Here is a 19,909-nt window from a genome sequence, read left to right as displayed (position 1 = left end):
ATTTAAATCTACCTATTCGCTACACATCAAATGCAAATCAGTCAATTAATAGTTTTTGCTGAGTGCTTACTGTGTGCAGAGCACTGTAATAAGTGCTTGGAAGGCTAATTATAATAGTGCCGATATTTGTTAACGCTTACTATGTGCCAAGCGCCGTTCTAGGAGCTGGGGTAGATACAGGGTAATCAGGTGGGCCCACATGGGGCTCAAAGTCTTAATTCCCATTTTACAGATGAGGTAACTGAGGCACAGAGAAGTTAAGTGACTTGCCCAAAGTGACACAACTGACAAGTGGCAGACCAGGGATTATAACCCACGACCTCTGACTCCCAAGGCTACAATACAGTTGGCAAACATGATCCCTAACCATGAGGAGCTCTAGAGGGGAAAAGAAGATTAAAATAGATTATGGATTTGTACATAAATGCTGTGGGAGTGGGGTAAATATCAAGTATTTAAGGGGCACGGATCCAAGTGCATAGGCGATGTAGAAGGGAGGAAAAATGGGACGTGTAAAAGCTTAATCACCAAAGACCTCTTGGAGGAGATGTGATTTTAGCAGAGTTTCAAAGGTGGGGAGAGGGGTGATCTGTCCGATATGAAAGGGAGGGAGTTCTGATTAAGAAAGAGGATGCAGAAAGGGATTGACGGTCGATTAGAAGAGCAGAGTTTGCATACAGCGAGATAAGGTAGGAGGGGGAGAGTTGGTTGAGGGCTTTAAAGAAGTTTCAACCTTATGTGGAGGTGGAGAGGCAACCGTTAGAGGTTTCTGAGGAGTGGGGAGATGGGGACTGAACGTTTTTTAGAAGAATGATCTGGGCAGCAGAGTTAAGTACGGACTGAGGATCGAGACCGTGAGCCCCATAAGGGACCGGGACTGTGTCCGACCCGATTTGCCTGTATCCACCCCAGCACTCTGTGCCAGGAACTGTACTTAGTAAGTGCTTAATGAATACCAAAATTATTATCATGATTAGAGACAGAAGACAGGGAGGTCAGCAAAGAGTATTATCATTATTACGGTATTTGTTAAGCGCTTACTATAGTATTATAGTATTATCATTATTACGGTATTTGTTAAGCGCTTACTATGTGTCAAGCACCGGTTCTAAGAGCTGGGGTAGATACAAGTTCATTATATTTAACACAGTTCCTGTCCCGCACGGGGATCCCAGCCTAAGCAGGAGGGAGAACACAAAATTCTCGTCCCCATTTTACAGTTGAGGAGATTCAGGCAGAGAGCAGCTAAATGACTTGCCCAAGGTGACACAACAAGCAGTTGAGCTGGGATTCGAACCCAGCTCCTCTAACTTCCAGTCCCGAGCCTTTCCACCAGGCCCTGCTGCTTCTCTGTTGCAGTAGTCAAGGTGGGAAATGATAAGAGCTTGGATTACCGCGGTACGGATTCTAGAGACGCTACGGTAGAACCAACGAGATATTGTTACAGACTGAATAAAAGATTTCTCAAAATAAAACACAAGCTTTAAAGGGAGATTTCCATTCACACAGACAGCATGTTTTCCTAGATGTCAGGAATTCATATCACTAATAAACAAAGCTGGAGAGAAAACTGAAGATTTAACCAGCTCTGATGCTACAAAAACGGACCTCCATTTCCTTTACAAAAGTGCGTGAGAAAATTTAGGCATTCCTCCGTGGAAAATGATACCAACACACGAGTTTGAAATTTTCAAAGTCTTGCCTGGGTTACTCTTAAGTATCCCAAAGGATCCTTAATAATAAATGAATAGCCATGCATCAAATTCCCTCCTTCCTCTCTACCTTCTTTCCCCGATTCCCTCTTCTCCATCCTACTCCACCTGTGGGTTCTTTCGCTACTGTACAGGTCTTCCCTCTCGCCACCCCATCTTGATATGCCCCTTATATATGCCAGTCGAAAGCCAGGTGCGCATTTTGTCCAGGCAACCAAAGGTATCTTTTTTTTTTTTTGACACTTACTATGATGGTAATGGACATGACGGTTACTTAATTCTTATTTTCAACTCACACGCTAATCCACTGACATCTTTAATGGAGTAACTGGAAATACCACGATATGAACAATTCACTGAGTGCGTGGTTATACCAAGAACTCTGATCAGATGTATAGTCATTTCACAATACACCAGGAAAGATTTTATGAACTGAACTACTTATGTATCTGACAGAAGGAAGCAAAGTAAATACAATTTACACCTACCAAAAGAGGGCAAAAAAATCAGTTAAAAATCGATGTCAAAACATCGAGAAACCGATAGTGAAGATGCTGGAAAGGAAGTGTTCAACAATATGGAAAATGATATAGAATCTGAATTTTCCATTATGACCAGCGATTGATCTAAATCATGCTTGCGGTGATCATACTGTGGAACTCTCCCCAGGCAATGCAACCTGTGTGTTAAATATTTTATTATAATACAGGAATGAGAATATTTTAATTCACCAAAAAAATCCCATTACCTCCAGAATAAATGTTAACTACACATATATAATGTGGACTACACATATATAATGACACAAACATATCCGCTGTGTTTGGGATGACACTGCTGATGATGAAGTTTAGCCACAGAGGCAACAGTCTAAAAAAGGCCAATGAGGGACTGACTGTTCTAACCACATCAGGTAGACACAAAGGTTTGTCTCTTGTGGTGATGTTTCTGCTGTGCTTAGCACCTGTTGCTGTTTTCATTTTTGCCATGGTCTCACGATTCCCTCCAAGCTGCAGCTCAAAGAGCCACTCCTTTCTTCGTCTGCTGCAGCAAGACGAGCTGGTCTGTCCGCTCTGCTCGTCTCCCCGTTTCCAGCTCCGATGCAGTACTGACTTGGGCCGCGCTTTATTTGCGTCCTTGAAACTTTTCCCGACGCTGTTGCTTTTGGTTGCTCAGATCCGGCTCGCCGAACAGCAGCCGATTGGGTAAGCTATTGTCCTACATCCTCCTCCCGGGTCCCACCCAGCAAAGCTTTGTTGAGATGAGCATAACTTCTCCGCCAGTAGACTGACTTCATTCTGGCACAACGCTGCCTTTAATCCTGCCTTGCCACGTGATGTATTACTCAAACAGGTCTATGGCGGGTCAACGATAGGGATCCGATAATAATAATAATAATTATGGTATTTGTTAAGCGCTATGTGCCAAGCACTGTTCTGCAGCACTGGGGTGGATACAAGGTAGGTTGTCCCACGTGGGCTCAAAGTCTCAATCCCCCTTTTACAGATGAGGTAACGGGCACAGAGAATTTAAGTAACTTGCCCAAGGTCACACAGCAGACAAGTGGCAGAGCCGGGATTAGAATCCACGTCCTCTGACTCCCAAGCCCATGCTCTTTCCACTAAGCTACGCCGTTTCTCGAGGCAGGCATGAGGTTTCCCCGACCCACGGGTACTGACAGCCAAGCTGAGGATCAGATCACGAGTATCGGGATGCCTGGTGAGCGCGGGTAGGATCACCTGGCACTGCATTAAATGAAGGAAAGAGCAGCAGCCACCGCCATCAAAATACCCAGGGTAAGTAATGGTTGGGACTGGGATATGCTTTTTATTTTTCTCCATCCTCCCTCCTCCCAGCCCCACTTTGGCCTGCCCCCACAAGAGTGAGGGAGGCAGGGAGGTTTTCTCTGTTCCAGCGGAAGGTACAGGTGAGGGGGACCTAATGGTCCCCCTGCCAGTTGAGATCTCCATATCCCACACCCAAAGCTAAGCAGCGGGCCACACCAGGTAACAATGTTGGTATTTGTTAAGCGCTTACTATGTGCAGAGCACTGTTCTAAGCGCTGGGGTAGATTTACAGGATAATCAGGTGGTCCCTCGTGAGGCTCACAGTCTTAATCTCCATTTTACAGATGAGGTAACTGAGGCACAGAGAAGTTAAGTGACTCGCCCACAGTCACACAGCTGACAAGCGGCGGAGCTGGTATTCGAACCCACGACCTCTGACTCCCAAGCCCGTGCTCCTTCCACTGAGCCACACTGCTTCTCTAAGGTAAGTAGGTTACTCTATGTGTTCACTGAAAACGAGGCCCGTCAAAATAGAGAAAACCCGCTGACGTGCAAAGACACGGCCCTTCTCCCAACTAGCGAGGAAGTCACCGCTGTACTCCTAGCCACGAAATTGCCCGGCCGAGCAGCCGGACCCGACGGCAAACCCGCTGAGAGGTTTTGTCTCGGGGAAATTACTTAATCCATTTGGCGGCGTACAAAGAGCGTTAAAATTTCACTGTTCCTTCAAGATGGAATAGTTGGCTGGGACACAACTGAGGGGTGCCCTGTCCAAGCCATTCCCGTCGGCCCATTCCCGTCGGCACTGCGGTGGTGCAGGGGCATAGAGTGAGCCCCGCCCTGTTGAATTTATTCCACGGCGCCATGATGAAAGATAAGCCCAGAGACCTGAATATAGGGTTTTATAATATGCTTCTGCTCCGCTGGTGAACTCTTTCAACTCAACAGGCATCATCGAAAGCCATTCAAAGACAGTCTTTCAAGAATTTTTGTACGCAAATGACTGTGCCTTAGAGGCACCCGCCCACGGAGAAATGCAAAGGATTAGAAACCAGTTCTCGGAATCAGCCAAGTCTCACAGCTTTCACATCAACTTGCGCCTGAGAAGACATACATGCAACTAAAAATCTATATTGGAAACCCAGAACTGAATACTACCATAGAATTCATTCATTCATTCAGTCTTTCCATTGTACTTATTAGGCACTTACTGTGTGCAAAGCGCTGTACTAAGCGCTTGGGAGGGTAATAATAAATAATAATAACGATGGTATTTGTTAAGCACTTACTATGCGTGAAGCACTGTTCTAAGTGCTGAGGGCGGTTACAAGGTGATCAGGTTGTCCCACGTGGGGATCGCAGTCTTAATCCCCATTTTACAGATGAGGTAACTGAGGCACAGAGAGGTTAAGTGACTTGCCCAAAGTCACACAGCTGACAAACAGCAGAGCCAGGATTAGAACCCATGACCTCTGACTCCCAAGCTCGAGCTCTTTCCACTGAGCCACGCTGGGTACAAAATAACAGACACATTCCCTGCTCACAGCGAGCTCACAAGCTAGAGAATTCTGCTACCTAAGTAGCTCCCTGCCAGACAATGCAATGATGAACAGAATAGTAAAAGAAACCAAAACTCATCAGTAAGAATAATAATAATAATTGTGGAAGTTGTTAAGCGCTTACTGTGTGTCAGACACTGTTCTAAGGGCTGGAGTAGATACAAGATAATAGGTTTGGACACAGTCCGAGTCCCACATGGGGCTCACAGTCTTAATCCCCATTTTACAGATGAGGTAACTAAGGCACAGAGAATTAATGTTGGTCTTTGTTAAGCGCTTACTATGTGCAGAGCACTGCTCTAAGCGCTGGGGTAGATACAGGGTCAGGTTGTCCCACGTGAGGCTCACAGTTAATCCCCATTTTCCAGATGAGGCAACTGAGGCACAGAGAAGTGAAGCGACTCGCCCCCAGTCACACAGCTGCCAAGTGGCAGAGCCGGGAGTCGAACCCATGACCTCTGACTCCGAAGCCCGGGCTCTTTCCACTTAGCCACGCTGCTTCCCCTCTTCCCGCTGCTTCACAGAGAAATGACTTGCCCCAGGTCAGACAAGTGGCAGAGTCGGGACTAGAACCCAGGATCTTCTGACTTCCAGGCCTGTGCTCTATCCACTGGGCCGCACCGCATCTTTTAGGAAACTGTCGGCGTTGTGGTATTCAGGTCCAGATCGAAACAGAGATCTAGCCAATCTTCTCTACAGCTGTGAGACCTGGCCTCCCCACAGACGTAAAATGGGGATGAAGACTGTGAGCCTCACGTGGGACAACCTGATGACCCTGTATCTACCCCAGAGCTTAGAACAGTGCTCGGCACATAGTAAGCGCTTAACGAATACCAACATTATTGTTATTATCTGACTCCCTGAGAAGTTTTGTCAGAACAAATTATGGGCTAAAAATCAATATCAAATGCAAGACAGAATCAGGAGCAACTACATCCTAGAATGAGGTTCGTCCCCTTGCATTAGCTAAAGTTCACATCGAAACCGCAAATTGGATAGGACATGTGAGGAGAATGGATGACCACAGGATATCCAGAGAGCTAATGAATAGTGAGCTGAAATTGGGAAAATGGAAAGCAGAGAGGACAGAGAAAACATTTTAAGGATGCAATTAAAAACGAAGTTTCAAACAATTCCGCATCCCAGTTGAAAACTGGTATTCGATTGTTACAGTTCGACCAGGATCCTGCCGAATAATCAAGTAAAAAGCAGTTCTTTATGACTAAAAACATCATGAAGCTCACGAGACAAGAAAGCAAAAACAAAAACCAAAACCAACCAAAACCATATACTGCAAACAACAAAGGACAACTTTTGGATATGCACAGTGTGGTTGGAGCTCTCTCTCTCGCTCACAGACACGCACACACACACGGAAGCACACACCAGGACCATGCACTGCGAACAACAAAGGACAATCTTTGGGTGTGCACAGTGTGGTCGGAGCTATGTGTACACACACAGAGCGGGCGGGGGAAGAACCGGACACATCCGGCTCTATCGACTTCCAATTTGGTCAGGAGGCTGACTCCGTAAAGCAGCCCTACTCTGACGGCCTCCCGAAGGAAACGTTAGCTTTCTTGAATCAGTGTTCTACTTCCTTATCTATCATTGCATTATTGAAGAGTGGAGAGCGTGCTGCCTACGTACCACGGTTCCTGACGGTATTTTTTACGCTAATTATTAAGCACTTACAATGTGCCCAATACTCTGAGTGCTGGAGTAGATACAAGATAATCAGGTTGGAAACAATCGCTGACAAACATGGGACTCAGCCTAAGCCTGAAGACTTGATCCCCATTTTAAAGATGAGGTACCCGAGGCACAGAAAAGTTAGGTGACTGGCCCAAGTTCACACAACAGACAACCGGTGGAGCCGGAATTATTCATTCATTCATTCAATAGTATTTAATGAGTGCTTACTATGTGCGGAGCACTGTACTAAGCGCTTGGAATGGACAAATCGGTAACAGATAGAGACAATCCCTGACCTTTGACGGGCTTACGGTCTAATGGGGGGGGGGGGGAGGGACAGACAGGAACAATGGCAATAAACAGAATCGAGGGGAAGAACATCTCATTAAAACAATACATAGAATCAAATACATAGAATCAAGGTGATGTACATCTCATTAACAAAATAAATAGGGTGATGAAGATATATACAGTTGAGCGGATGAGCACGGGCGAGGAGCAGAGGGAAAGGGGGGAGAAGAGGGTTGAGCTGCGGAGAGGTGAAGGAGGGGTAGAGGGAGCAGAGGGAAAAGGGGTCCTCGGTCGTCAGTAGTCGGTTCCATGCTGCCGATTAAGATCCTTGGTTTTGTACAGTGTTTTCCCAGTGTGAGCTTCAGACCATAGCACCAGGCGGACTCCGCAGAGCAGTCCACCTAAATGGGTCCTTATTAGGGTGTGCCCCGAGTTTAATTTGTATGCGGGACAGCTTTGTGATTGAGGAATCAAATGCAGAATGAAGGGGAGGATCTGAACAGCAGAAGTTCCATTTCTGTCACCTGCTATGCCATTCTCCCCCCTTCAGAGCCTTAATGAAGGCACATCTCCTCCAAGAGGCCTTCCCAGACTACACCCCACTTTTTCTCATCTCCCTCACCCTTCTGCGTCGCCCTGACTTGCTCCCTTTGCTCTTCCCCTCTCCCCTCTCCCACAGCGCTTACGTACACATCTGTAACTTTATTTATTTGCATCGGTGTCTATCTCTCCCCGCTAGACCGGGAGCTCGTTGTGAGCAGGGAAGGTCACTGTTTATTGTTGTACTGTACTTTGCCAAGCGCTTAGTACAGTGCCCTGCACACAGTAAGTGCTCAATGAATATGACGATGAACGAATGCATGAATAATTGGCATATAAATGCTGAGCGGGCAGATGGGGGCGGGGGAGGGGAACATGACCTCAGGAAAAGAAAAGTGGCATTGCTTCCTGAGTTGTACTTGTTCTTCCTCTCGCTATCACAGCCATAAATGATTTCTGCCTGCCTTCCTCAAAATATTGTCAGTTCTTAAGGGACAGAATACGTTACCTACTGTATACTCTCCCAAGGGCTTAGTTCAGTGGCTAGCACTCCATAAGTGCCATTAAAAAAACTGATTCATAAAATACTAGAACAGCTCTTGTCAGGGTAGCCTGCTTTTTCATTTCCCTCACAGGTCCTCCGATTGGACTCTTACCCTATTTCCACTCATGTAAAGTTGTTTTTTTTAAAAAAAAAAACCTATCATTTGTAAACTACACAAAAAGTGATAGCCCAAAGTCAACTTGGACACACGCCGGAGCTCATCATTTCCGGTCACTGTGCCATTTCTTACCTCCCCAACTCTGAAATCCCACTTTCTCGTACCCTGTCATCTCTCCCCTATCCTGCTGTCCTCCCCGCAACAGACACCCCTGATACCTTGATCCCCTCCACCTACCCCAGGCTGTCATGTCCCACTTGGATTCCTTTTCTGATCTCCTCTTTTGATAAACAAATCCGTACGCTCAACTCAACTCATCCCTCTCCACTGAAAGCAACTCCCTCGCTCCCAACCCTCCGTCCCTGTCATTCCACCAATACCTAGCCCTGATTAAACGGTACATTTCTTCCAGTCCTGCGCTCGTGCCACCGAGCCCTGTTGGTGGAAATCTAGGCAGTGGGCTGACCACGGCCACTTAACGATGATAATAATTATTTTACTTAAGAACTTACTATTTTACTATGTTAAGCACTGTTCTAAGCAGTGGAGTAGATACAAGTTAACCAAGTTGGACACAGTCCCTGTCCCCCATGGGGCTCAGAGTCTTCATTCCCATTTCCAGATGAGGTAACTGGGGCCCAGAGAAGTGAAGTGACTTGCCCCAGGTCACACAGCAGACACGTGGCGGAGTCGGGATTAGAACTCAGTTCCTCTGACTCCCGGGCCTGTGCTCTTTCCCTGGGCCACTTCAAATTCATCCTCACCTGCTATAACTCGGCCCGCCCTTTGGCTAAACAACATTAGTTGAGCAACAGCGGGGCCTTGTAGAAAGAGCATGGGCCTGGGACTCGGGGACCTGGATTCTAATCTCAGCTCTGTCACTTGCCTGTTGTGTGACCTTAGGCGTGTCACAATTTCTCTGGGCCTCGGTTTCCTCATCCGAAATGGGGATTTAATATCTGTTCTCTCTCCTCCTTAGACTGTGGACCCCATGTAGTGCAGTGACTGGGTCCAAATAGAGAGCTGGGCATATAGGACGCACTTAACAAATCACACCGTTATTATTATGGCTCTTTCTCCCTCTTCCCATTATCTATCCTAGATTAGGTTGATTACCTCCTCTGCCTCTACTTCCTTTCCTCCAACTGCCTTACTGACCCTCTTCACACTAGAAAAGCAATGTGGCTTACTGGAAAGAGCCCGGGCTTGGGAGTCAGAGGACGTGGGTTCTAATCCCGGCTCCACCACTCGTCTGCTGTGTGACCTTGGGCAAGCCACTTGACTTCTCAATGCCTCAGTTACCTCATCGTGGCTCAGTGGAAAGAGCACGGTCTTAGGAAACAGAGGATGTGGGTTCTAATCCCGACTCCGCCACCTGTCAGCTGTGTGACTTGTGGGCAAGTCACTCGACTTCTCGGTGCCCCAGTTCCCTCATCTGTAAAATGGGGACTAAGACTGTGAGCCTCACGGGGGACAACCTGATTACCCTGTATCTACCCCAGCGCTTAGAACAGTGCTCGGCACATAGTAAGAGCTTAACAAATACCAACATTATTATTAAAATGAGGATTAAGACTGTGAACCCCATGTGGGACAACCTGATACCTTGTATCTACCCCAGCATTTAGAACAGTGCTTGGGACAGTAAGTGCTTAACAAATACCATAATTATTATTATTATTATTACAAAATGGCTCTCACCTCATTCACTCCACTGAAACCACACTCCCTAAAATTACCAACGACCTCCTTCTTGCCAAGTCTAACGGACTCTACTCGGCCCCGATCCTCTTCGACTGCTACACTGCTTTCAAGAGCTGGAAAAAGTAACTAAGCTTGGTTTTTCCAACTCGGTTCTCTCTTGGGTCTCCCCCCGTGACTCAGGCTGATTGCTCTCAGTCTTCTTCGCTGGCACTTCCTCTGCCTCCCACCTCTTATCTTCGGTCCCTTTCTCTTCTCAGTCCGCTCCCACAGCTTCAACCGTCGCCTCTCTGCGGATGGCTCCCAAATCTAGCTCATCGGTCCTGATTTCTCTCCTTCTCAGCAATCTAACACTTCCTCCTGCCTCCAGGACATCTCTACAGGACTATGCCGCAGCTACTTCAAGCTTATCAGAACGACTGCAGATGGAGGTGGGGCGTTCCGGGAGATACGTGTCCACGGCGCCGCTGCGGGTCGGAGACGACTCGACGGCGTAAGACGAGACAAGACTTCAGGCTTAATATTCAATGACTGAACTCTTTATCTTCCCCCAGTCGAATCCTCTCCTCCACTTCACTTTGCCGTCACAGTTGACCTTCTCCCTGTCTCTCACGTCAGGAACCTTCGCAATGACCCTGACTCCCAGTAGTCGCCTCCTCTCCCAAACTCCCTCCTCTCCCCAACTTTACCAAAACAATCAACCACCCTTATCATCCTCCCGGTCTCACAGGCCTATAACCTTGGCCCTATCCTTGACCAACTGATCTCCTTCAATCTGCATATTCAGTCACCAAATCCAATCTGTTCTTCCGCCGCAACACCTCCAAAGTCCATCCCCTTCCTCTCCACGACGGTCCAAGCGCTTGCCATAAATAGCCTGTGGACTACTGCCATCAGCCTCCTTTCCCACCTTCCCGCCTCCAGCCTCTCTCCGTCTTCCAGTCCATACTCCATTCTTTCAAAAAAACAAAAAGTCATTCTGCACACGTCTATCCACTCCTTCAAATTCTTCCATGGTTGCCCATCCACCTCCGCATCAGACAGAAACTCTTCGCCACTGACTCTGAAGTTCTCAATCGGCTTTCTCCCTACTATCTTGAGCGCTTTATTCGGCGCTCTGCACCCAGAAAGTGCTCAATAAATACCACTGATGGATCGATACCTATCCAACCACTCCTCTCCACGTACAATCCAGCCTGCACGCTTCGCTCCTCTAACACCAACCTACTCGCTGTGGCTCACACTCGTCTCTCTTGTTGCCTTCCTCACACCTCCTCTCTTGCCCGGAACTCCCTCCCCTTTCATATCCAACCATCCACCACTCTCCTTATCTTTAAAACACTTCAAAAATCTCATCTCCTCCAGGAAGCCTTCCTTCATCAATCCGTTACGTCCCCACTTTCTTTTCCCTCCCTTCTGTGTCACCTACGAGCTTAGTTTTACTCCTTAAGCACTTACTTCATCACTACCCATAGCATTTATGAATAAACCTTATATCTGGTCACTTCCCTTACCAGAAATGTCTGTTTCCCCCACTACACTGTAAACTCGAGGGCCAGAATTCTACTTACAAATCCTGACTATGTCTTTTGCACTCTCCCGAGAGTTTAGTACTGAACTCTGCACCCAGTAAGGACTCGGGAAATATATCGATCGATTCATAATAATATTAAGCACTTTATGTGCGCAAAGCACTGTCGTAAATGCTGGGAAAGAAGATACAGGTCCAGAATTGGAAATGCTACCTGGCCCGTAAGGGGCTCACACTCTACTAAAAGTGGGGAGAAGGGACTGGCAAGAGACACCTGAGGAGAGTCGAGAAAATGAAAACACTGTAGCAGTAGCATACATGACAGAGACAAATGCACATAATAAAACCAAAGAAGCAGTAGGGTAGTGTGGCTAGAGGAGCAGGGCTTTCGATTCCTCCCAGCTGAGAGTCAACAGTCTCAGCTGCGGTTCTACCAGCAGCTAGTGTTCTATACTTTGGGGAGGGGCTGTGCGTGCCGTGATTGTGTCTTTCCCCACGTGACGATGCAGGGCAAGTCGCAGCTCAGCCTCCCATCCCTCACACAGCCGTGCCGCCTCGCCCGTCGCTCGCGCCGGGCCCCTTCACACCATCCCGCGGCCTCGTTCTTCAGTCGAACATATTTACTGAGCGCTCCCTGTGTGCACCACCCTGTACTAAGCACTTGAGAGAGTACAATATATCAGATACATTCCCTGCCCACAACGTGCTTACAGTCTAGACCGGGAGACAGACATTAATATAAACGAAATTACAGATGTGGACATAACTGCTGTGGGGCCGCGAGGAGGTTGTTCATCAAGGGAGCAAATCAGGGCGACACAGAAGGGAGTGGGAAAAGAGGAAAGGAGGGCTTAGTCAGGGAAGGCTTTGTGGAGGAGATGGGCCTTCAGTAACGTCTGAGGCGGGGGGAGAGTTAAACGTCTGTCCGATAGGAAGAGGGAGGGCATTTCAGGCCAGAGGCAGGTTGTGGTGGCAAGAGGCTGGAGGTGAGATAGAGAAGATCGAGTGAGGTTAATATTAGAGGAGCGGAGTGTGCGGGCTGGGCTATAGTATGAGAGCGGTGAGGTGAGGTAGGAGGGAGCAAGACGACTGAGTGCTTTAAAGCCGACGGTGAGGAGTTTCTGTTTGATATGGAGGCGCACAGGCAACCAATGGAGGTTCTCGAGAAGAGGGGAAACATGGCCAAGATGTTTTTGTAGAAAAATGACCCAGGCAGCAGAATGAAGTATGGATCGGAGTGGGGAGCGACCGGAGGGAGGGAGGTCAGCAGGGAGGTTTCTGTCTTGTCTCGCACCACCATGGTGGGAAACTCCCTTTAAACCCCCTCATCTCGTCCACCACCAAAACCTTTTGGTTCTTCTTCCCTGTTTCCGGTATCTATCCCTTCCTTACCGGTCCAGAGACTTGTCATATTCTGCCTTCAGCTCCCTGGTCTAGGCACTCGTCATATTCCAGCTTGACTAGTTCATCAGCCTCCTCACCCACCTCCGTTTTCAGTCTTTTTTTAAAGACATGGTCCTTGTCAAGCACTTTCTATGTGCCAGGCGGAAACATCAATCAATCCATCAATGGTATCTATTGAGCACTTACTACGTGCACAGCACTGTACTACACGCGTGGGAGAGTACCATACAACAGAGTCGGTAGACACATTCCCTGCTTATAACAAGCTTACAGTCTAGTGGTGGAGACAGACGATATCGGCCCGGCTCAGTGGAAAGGGCCCGGGCTTGGGGGTCGGAGGTCATGGGTTCGAATCCCGGCTCTGCCACTTGTCAGCTGTGTGACTTTGGGCGAGTCACTTCACTTCTCCGTGCCTCAGTTCCCTCATTATTTTGTTAATGTGATGTACATCACCTTGATTCTATTTATTTGCTATTGTTTTAATGAGATGTTCATCCCCTCGATTCTATTTATTGCTATTGTTTTTGTCTGTCCATCTCCCCCGATTAGACTATAAGCCCGTCAAAGGGCAGGGACTGTCTCTATCTGTTACAGATTTGTCCACTCCAAGCGCTTAGTACAGTGCTCTGCACATAGTAAGCGCTCAATAAATACTATTGAATGAGTAAAATGGGGATTAAGACTGTGAGCCTCATGTGGGACAACCTGAGGACCCTGTATCTACTCCAGCGCTCAGAACAGTGCTCTGCACACAGTAAGTGCTTAAATACCAACATTACTATCAATATATATAAATACAAATAAAAGTAATTACAAGATAATCGGGTTGGAAACAGTCCTGCCCCACATTCATTCATTCAATAGTATTTATGGGGTGCTTACTATGTGCAGAGCATTGTACTAAGCGCTTGGAATGTACAGATCGGTAACAGAGCCAGTCCCTGCCCTCTGACGGGCTTACGGTCTAATCGGGGGAGACGGACAGACGAGAACAATGGCAATAAATAGAATCGAGGGGATGAACATCTCATTAAAACAATAGCAGGGGACTCACGATCTAACTCCGGCCTGAACTTCACTCTGCCCTGGATCACTGTTCTAAAACGTGGTTTTAGGCACATCTCCCCTCCCCTCAGAAACCTCCACTGGGGGACAATCCCTCTCCTTATCAAGTAGTAAAACCAGACCACCGGGTTTAAAGCAATCTGTTTCCTCCACCCCCACCCCCTTAACCTATCTACTCTCTTCTCCCACTACATCACAGCTTTCAATCTTCATTCCCCTCAAAATAATTTACTCACTGCCTCATTCTCACCTCTCCCACGGCCAAGCTCTTGCCCACATCCTCCCCGTTTCTGCAACTCCCTCCCCTCTCGTATCCGACGGAGCACGGCTCAACCCGTCTTCCAAGCCCTGAGATCACATTTCCCCCCCGACACCCCCGAGATCTTCCCCGGATAATCTCTAACGTTCCTATCGACTACCACCTTGGCACTCTAGAGCGAGCTGAGGATTTAAATTACCAAACCCCCTTTCCGCCCCCTGAAGTACGTATCTTAAATATACTATTACTCCCCATATCTGTAAGTGTATCTAAGTGCCTCCCTCTCCCATTTGACCAGAAACCCCTCGAGAACGGCGATCGCTTCACTTTGCACTCTCTCGGTGCTTAGTACAGTGTCCCGGGCACAAGAGATGCTCAATAAACGTCACGGATGATGCTGCTTAATAATGCCCGGGCTAAATTCTTAAATTTCGTGGTCAACCCGTCTTCTTCCTTTCCAACTCTGCGATGAGCCCGTGTTTCCTAAACCCATCCACTCTCTCCTGCCCAGTGGTTTCTTTCTGCAGACCAAAAAATGACCGAGGAGCGAAACCAACACATGAGGGTGCTCTCTTCTGGTATCCCGATTTTCATTCATTCCTTCAATAGTATTTATTGAGCGCTTACTAGGTGCAGAGCACTGGACTAAGCGCTTGGAATGGACAAATCGGTAACAGATAGAGACGGTCCCTGCCCTTTGACGGGCTTTGGAGAGCGTTCAGTTCTGAGCTGAGCGCAAAAGGAGCGCTGAACAAATGACATAAACCATCGTAAATGACACGGGGAAAGGCGGGGTTCCTTTAGAGAAGCAGCGTGGCTCAGTGGAAAGCGCCCGGGCTTGGGAGTCATAGGTCATGGGTTCTAATTCCGACTCCGCCGCTTGCCAGCCGTGTGACTGTGGGCAAGTCACTTAACCTCTCTGTGCCTCAGTTACCTCATCTGTAAAAGGGGGAGTGAAACTGTGAGCCCCACATGGGACAACCCGATCACCTTTTATCCCCCCAGCGCTTAGAACAGTGCTCTGCACATAGTAAGCGCTTGAAAAATACCATCTTTATTACTATTCTTGTCCGAAGCGGTGGGGTGGATACAAGGCAATGGGGTTGGACCCAGTCCCTGTCTCACATGGGGCTCACGCTCCTAATCCTAGAGAAGTAGCGTGGCTCAGTGGAAAGAGCCCGGGCTTGGGAGTCAGTGGTCATGGGTTCGAATCCCCGCTCCGCCGCTTGTCAGCTGTGTGCCTTTGGGCAAGTGACTTCACTTCCCTGTGCCTCAGTTCCCTCCTAGGTAAAGTGGGGATTAAAACTCTGAGCCCCACGTGGGACTACCTGATCACCTTGTATCTTCCCCAGCACTTGGAACAGTGCTTTGCACATACTAAGCGCTTAACAAATACCATCGATATTATTATTATCAGGTTGTCCCCCGTGAGGCTCACAGCCTTCATCCCCATTTTCCAGATGGGGTCACAGAGGCCCAGAGAGGTGAAACGACTTGCCCAAGGTCACACCGCAGACGAGGGGCAGGGGTGGAATTAAAACCCACTACCTCTTGACTCCCAAGCCCGGGCTCTTTCCACTGAGCCACGCAGCTTCTCTCCCAGCGCTTAGATCAGTGCTTGGCACATAACCCGGCACTTGCATCCCCCCACCCAGTGCTTAGAACAGTGCTTGGCACAGAGTAAGCGCTTAACAAGCGCTTAGAGAAGCAGTGTGGCTCGGTGGAAAGAGCTCAGGCTTAGGAGTCAGAGGTCATGGGTTCTAATCCCAGCTCTGCCGCTTGTCGGCTGTGTGACTGTGAGCAAGTCACTTCACTTCTCTGGGCCTCAGTGACCTCATCTGTAAAATGGGGATGAAGACTGTGAGCCCCACGTGGGACAACCCGATTCCCCTGTGTCTACCCCAGCGCTTAGAACAGTGCTCTGCACATAGTAAGCGCTTAACAAATACCAACATTATTAATCCCGGCCTCACCACCTGTCCGCTGTGTGACTTTGAGCAAGTCACTTGACTTCTCGGTGCCTCAGTGACCTCATCTGTCAAATGGGGATGAAAACTGTGAGCTCCACGTGGGACAAACTGATTACCCTGTATCTGCCCCAGCGCGTAGAACAGTGCTCGGCACATTTAGATTGCTCCCGTTTAGACTGTGATCCCGTCACTGGGCAGGGACTGTCTCTATCTGTTGCCAAATTCTACACTCCAAGCACTCAGTCCAGTGCTCTGCACATAGTAAGCGCTCAATAAACACAAGTGAATGAATGAATGAGCATAGTAAACACAACCCATACCATCATTATTATTATTAAGCACCCTCATTATTAGCATTAACAAGCACCATCATTATTATCATTATTAATAATAAAGATAATAATAATGCTGGCATTTGTTAAGCACTTACTATGTGCAGAGCACTGTTCTAAGCGCTGGGGTAGACATAGGGTAATGAGGTTGTCCCACGTGAGGCTCACAGTCTTCATCCCCATTTTACAGATGAGGTCACTGAAGCACGGAGAAGCGAAGTGACTGGCCCACAGTCACACAGCTGCCAAGTGGCAGAGCCGGGAGTCGAACCCGTGACCTCTGACTCCCAAGCCCGGGCTCTTTCCACTGAGCCACGCTGCTTCTCAAGCACCCTCATTTTTATCATTATTAACAAGCACCCTCCTTATTATTATCATTATTAACAATCACCCTCATTATCATTATCATTATTAACAAGCACTATCATTATTATTATCATTATTATTAACAAGCACCCTCGTTATCATCATTATTATTAACAAGCGCCCTCGTTATCATCATTATTATTAACAAGCACCCTCATTATTATCATCATCAACAATCACCCTCATTATTATCATCATCATTAACAAGCACCCTCATTATTATCATTATTAACAAGTACCCTCATCATTATCATTATTAACAAGCACCCTCATTATTATCATTATTAACAAGCACTCTCACTGTTATCATTATTAAGAATCGCCCTCATTATTATTATCATTATTGACAAGCACCCTCATTATTATCATTATGGACAAGCACCCTCATTATTATCATCATTATGGACAAGCACCCTCATTATTATCATCATTATGGACAAGCACCCTCATTATTATTATTATGGACAAGCACCCTCATTACTATTATTATTATGGACAAGCACCCTCATTATTATTATCAAGCACCCTCATTATTATTATCAAGCACCCTCATTATTATCATCATTATCGACAAGCACCCTCATTATTATCATCATTATGGACAAGCACCCTCATTATTATTATTATGGACAAGCACCCTCATTACTATTATTATTATGGACAAGCACCCTCATTATTATTATCAAGCACCCTCATTATTATCATCATTATCGACAAGCACCCTCATTATTATCATTATTGACAAGCACCCTCATTACTATTATTATTATGGACAAGCCCCCTGATTATTATCATCAAGCACCTTCATTATTATTATTATTGACAAGCACCCTTATTATTATCATTATGGACAAGCCCCCTGATTATTATCATCAAGCGCCTTCATTATTATTATTATGGACAAGCACCCTTATTATTATTATTATTATGGACAAGCCCCCTGATTATTATCATCAAGCGCCCTCATTATTATTATTATGGACAAGCACCCTCATTATTATTATCAAGCACCCTCAATATTACCATCAAGCACCTTTATTATTATTATTATTGACAAGCACCCTCATCATTATTATCAAGCACCCTCATTATTATCATTATGGACGAGCACCCTTATCATCATCATCATTAACCAGCACCCTCATTGTGATCATCATTAATAACCAGCACCCTCATTGTCATCAGCATTGACCAGCACCCTCAGGATGACCCTCATCATTAACCAGCACCCTCATCAGCAGCAGCAGCAGCAGGGGCAGCCGCCTCACCCCCCTCCCCCCCCCCCGCGAGAGCTGGTGTTTGGGGGCGCCCCGCTCCACCCCCCCCCGCGGCGGGAAGTGGTGCCGCCCGAGTCGTCGGGGGGCGGGAAGGGGCGGCCCCGTCCTCGTGCCCGCGCGCGCGCGCGCTCCCCCCCCCCCCCCGCCCCCGCCGCCCCCCGGCGCGCGCCCCCCTCCCCTCACCGAGCAGCGCCCGGAGGTGCTTCAGGCGGGTGGGCACGTCCTTCCTGGGGTCCAGCGCCTTCTGGGTGGTTTTCCTCACGTCGCCGTGGCTCCTGCGGGAGAACATCCCGGCCGGGACCGGCGCGGGCTGCGCTCTGAGACCGCCGAGCCCCGGCCCCGCCCCCCGGCCCCTGCCCCCGCTCCTCCTCCTCCTCCTCCTCCTCCTCCTCCTCCTCCTCCTCCTCCTCCTCCGCCCCCGCCCCGAACTACATATCCCGGCATGCCGTTCTCCGCGCCCGCCGCGGGCCCTGGTGAGCGGCCGCCTGTCGCGCGCCCTCCTCTCCCCCCGCCCCCCTCCGCGACGCCGGCCCGCAAAGCTTCTCGGGAATTGTAGTCCTCGCCGCCCAGGCCCCGGCCTCCCGCTCCCCCCCCCCCCCCCCGCCGCGGGCCGCCCTGAAACCGCCGTCCTCCTTCACCCCGCTCATTCATTCATTCGCTCATTCTCCTACTCATTCATTCACTCACTCATTATTCATCCACTCCTCACTCATTCACCTACTCATTCATTCGTTCACTCATTCCCCACTCATTCATTCACTCATTCATTCATTCACTCATTCGCCTACTCATTCATTCATTCACTCATTATTCATCCACTCCTCACTCATTCACCTACTCATTCATTCGTTCACTCATTCCCCACTCATTCATTCATTCACTCATTCCCCCACTCACTCATTCATTCACCTACTCATTCATTCATTCACCTACTCATTCATTCACCTACTCATTCATTCATTCACTCATTCACCCACTCATTCATTCATTCACCTACTCATTCATTCATTCACTCATTCACCCACTCATTCACCTACTCACTCATTCACCCATTCACTCATTCCCCCACTCATTCATTCATTCACTTACTCATTCATTTCATTCACTCATTCCCTACTCATTCATTCATTCACCCACTCATTCAGTCATTCACCTACTCATTCAATCATTCACCCACTCATTCATTCACTCATTCATTCACTCAATAGTATTTATTGAGCTCTTACTGTGTGCAGAGCACTGTACTAAGCGCTTGGAATGTACAAATCAGTAACAGAGACAGTCCCTGCCCTTCGACGGGCTCTACTCATTCACTCATTCATTCATTCATTCATTCACCTACTCATTCATTCATTCGCTCATTCACCTATTCATTCATTCACTCATTCACTCATTCACCCATTCACTCGCTCATTCCATCGCACTCAGGGAGTGCTTACTGTGCGCAGAGCACTCTTCTAAGCGCTTGGACTATACACCAGCAGCGTGGCTCAGAGGCAACAGCCCGGGCTTGGGAGTCAGAGGTCGTGGGTTCGAATCCCCCCCCCCCCCGCCACCTGTCAGCTGTGTGACTTGGGGCAAGTCACTGCACTTCTCTGGGCCTCAGTTCCCTCATCTGTAAAATAGGGATGAAGACTGTGAGCCCCACGGGGGACAACCTCATCACCTTGTATCCTCCCCAGCGCTTAGAACGGTGCTTTGCCCATAGTAAGCGCTTAACAAATGCCATCATTATTATTCTTATTATCATTCCCTGGG

At 48.0% G+C, this 19,909-nt stretch overlaps 1 protein-coding gene across 1 annotated transcript in view; it reads right to left on the bottom strand.

Annotated features, from left to right (window-relative positions):
• RALGAPA2 (Ral GTPase activating protein catalytic subunit alpha 2) overlaps positions 1-18,474 on the bottom strand; it is a 368,955-nt gene extending 350,481 nt beyond the window's left edge. Inside the window, exon 1 of the mRNA XM_029070298.2 lies at positions 18,335-18,474. Within this exon, the coding sequence (XP_028926131.1) occupies positions 18,335-18,440 (106 nt within the window). The 5' untranslated portion in view covers positions 18,441-18,474. The remainder of the gene's footprint in view (positions 1-18,334) is intronic.
• Positions 18,475-19,909: the final 1,435 nt, after the last annotated feature.

The sequence above is a fragment of the Ornithorhynchus anatinus genome, chromosome 1, assembly GCF_004115215.2.
Source record: "Ornithorhynchus anatinus isolate Pmale09 chromosome 1, mOrnAna1.pri.v4, whole genome shotgun sequence".
Taxonomy (NCBI): domain Eukaryota; kingdom Metazoa; phylum Chordata; class Mammalia; order Monotremata; family Ornithorhynchidae; genus Ornithorhynchus; species Ornithorhynchus anatinus.
Note: the sequence above shows the minus strand (reverse complement) of the source record. Positions and strands in the feature narration are given on the sequence as shown.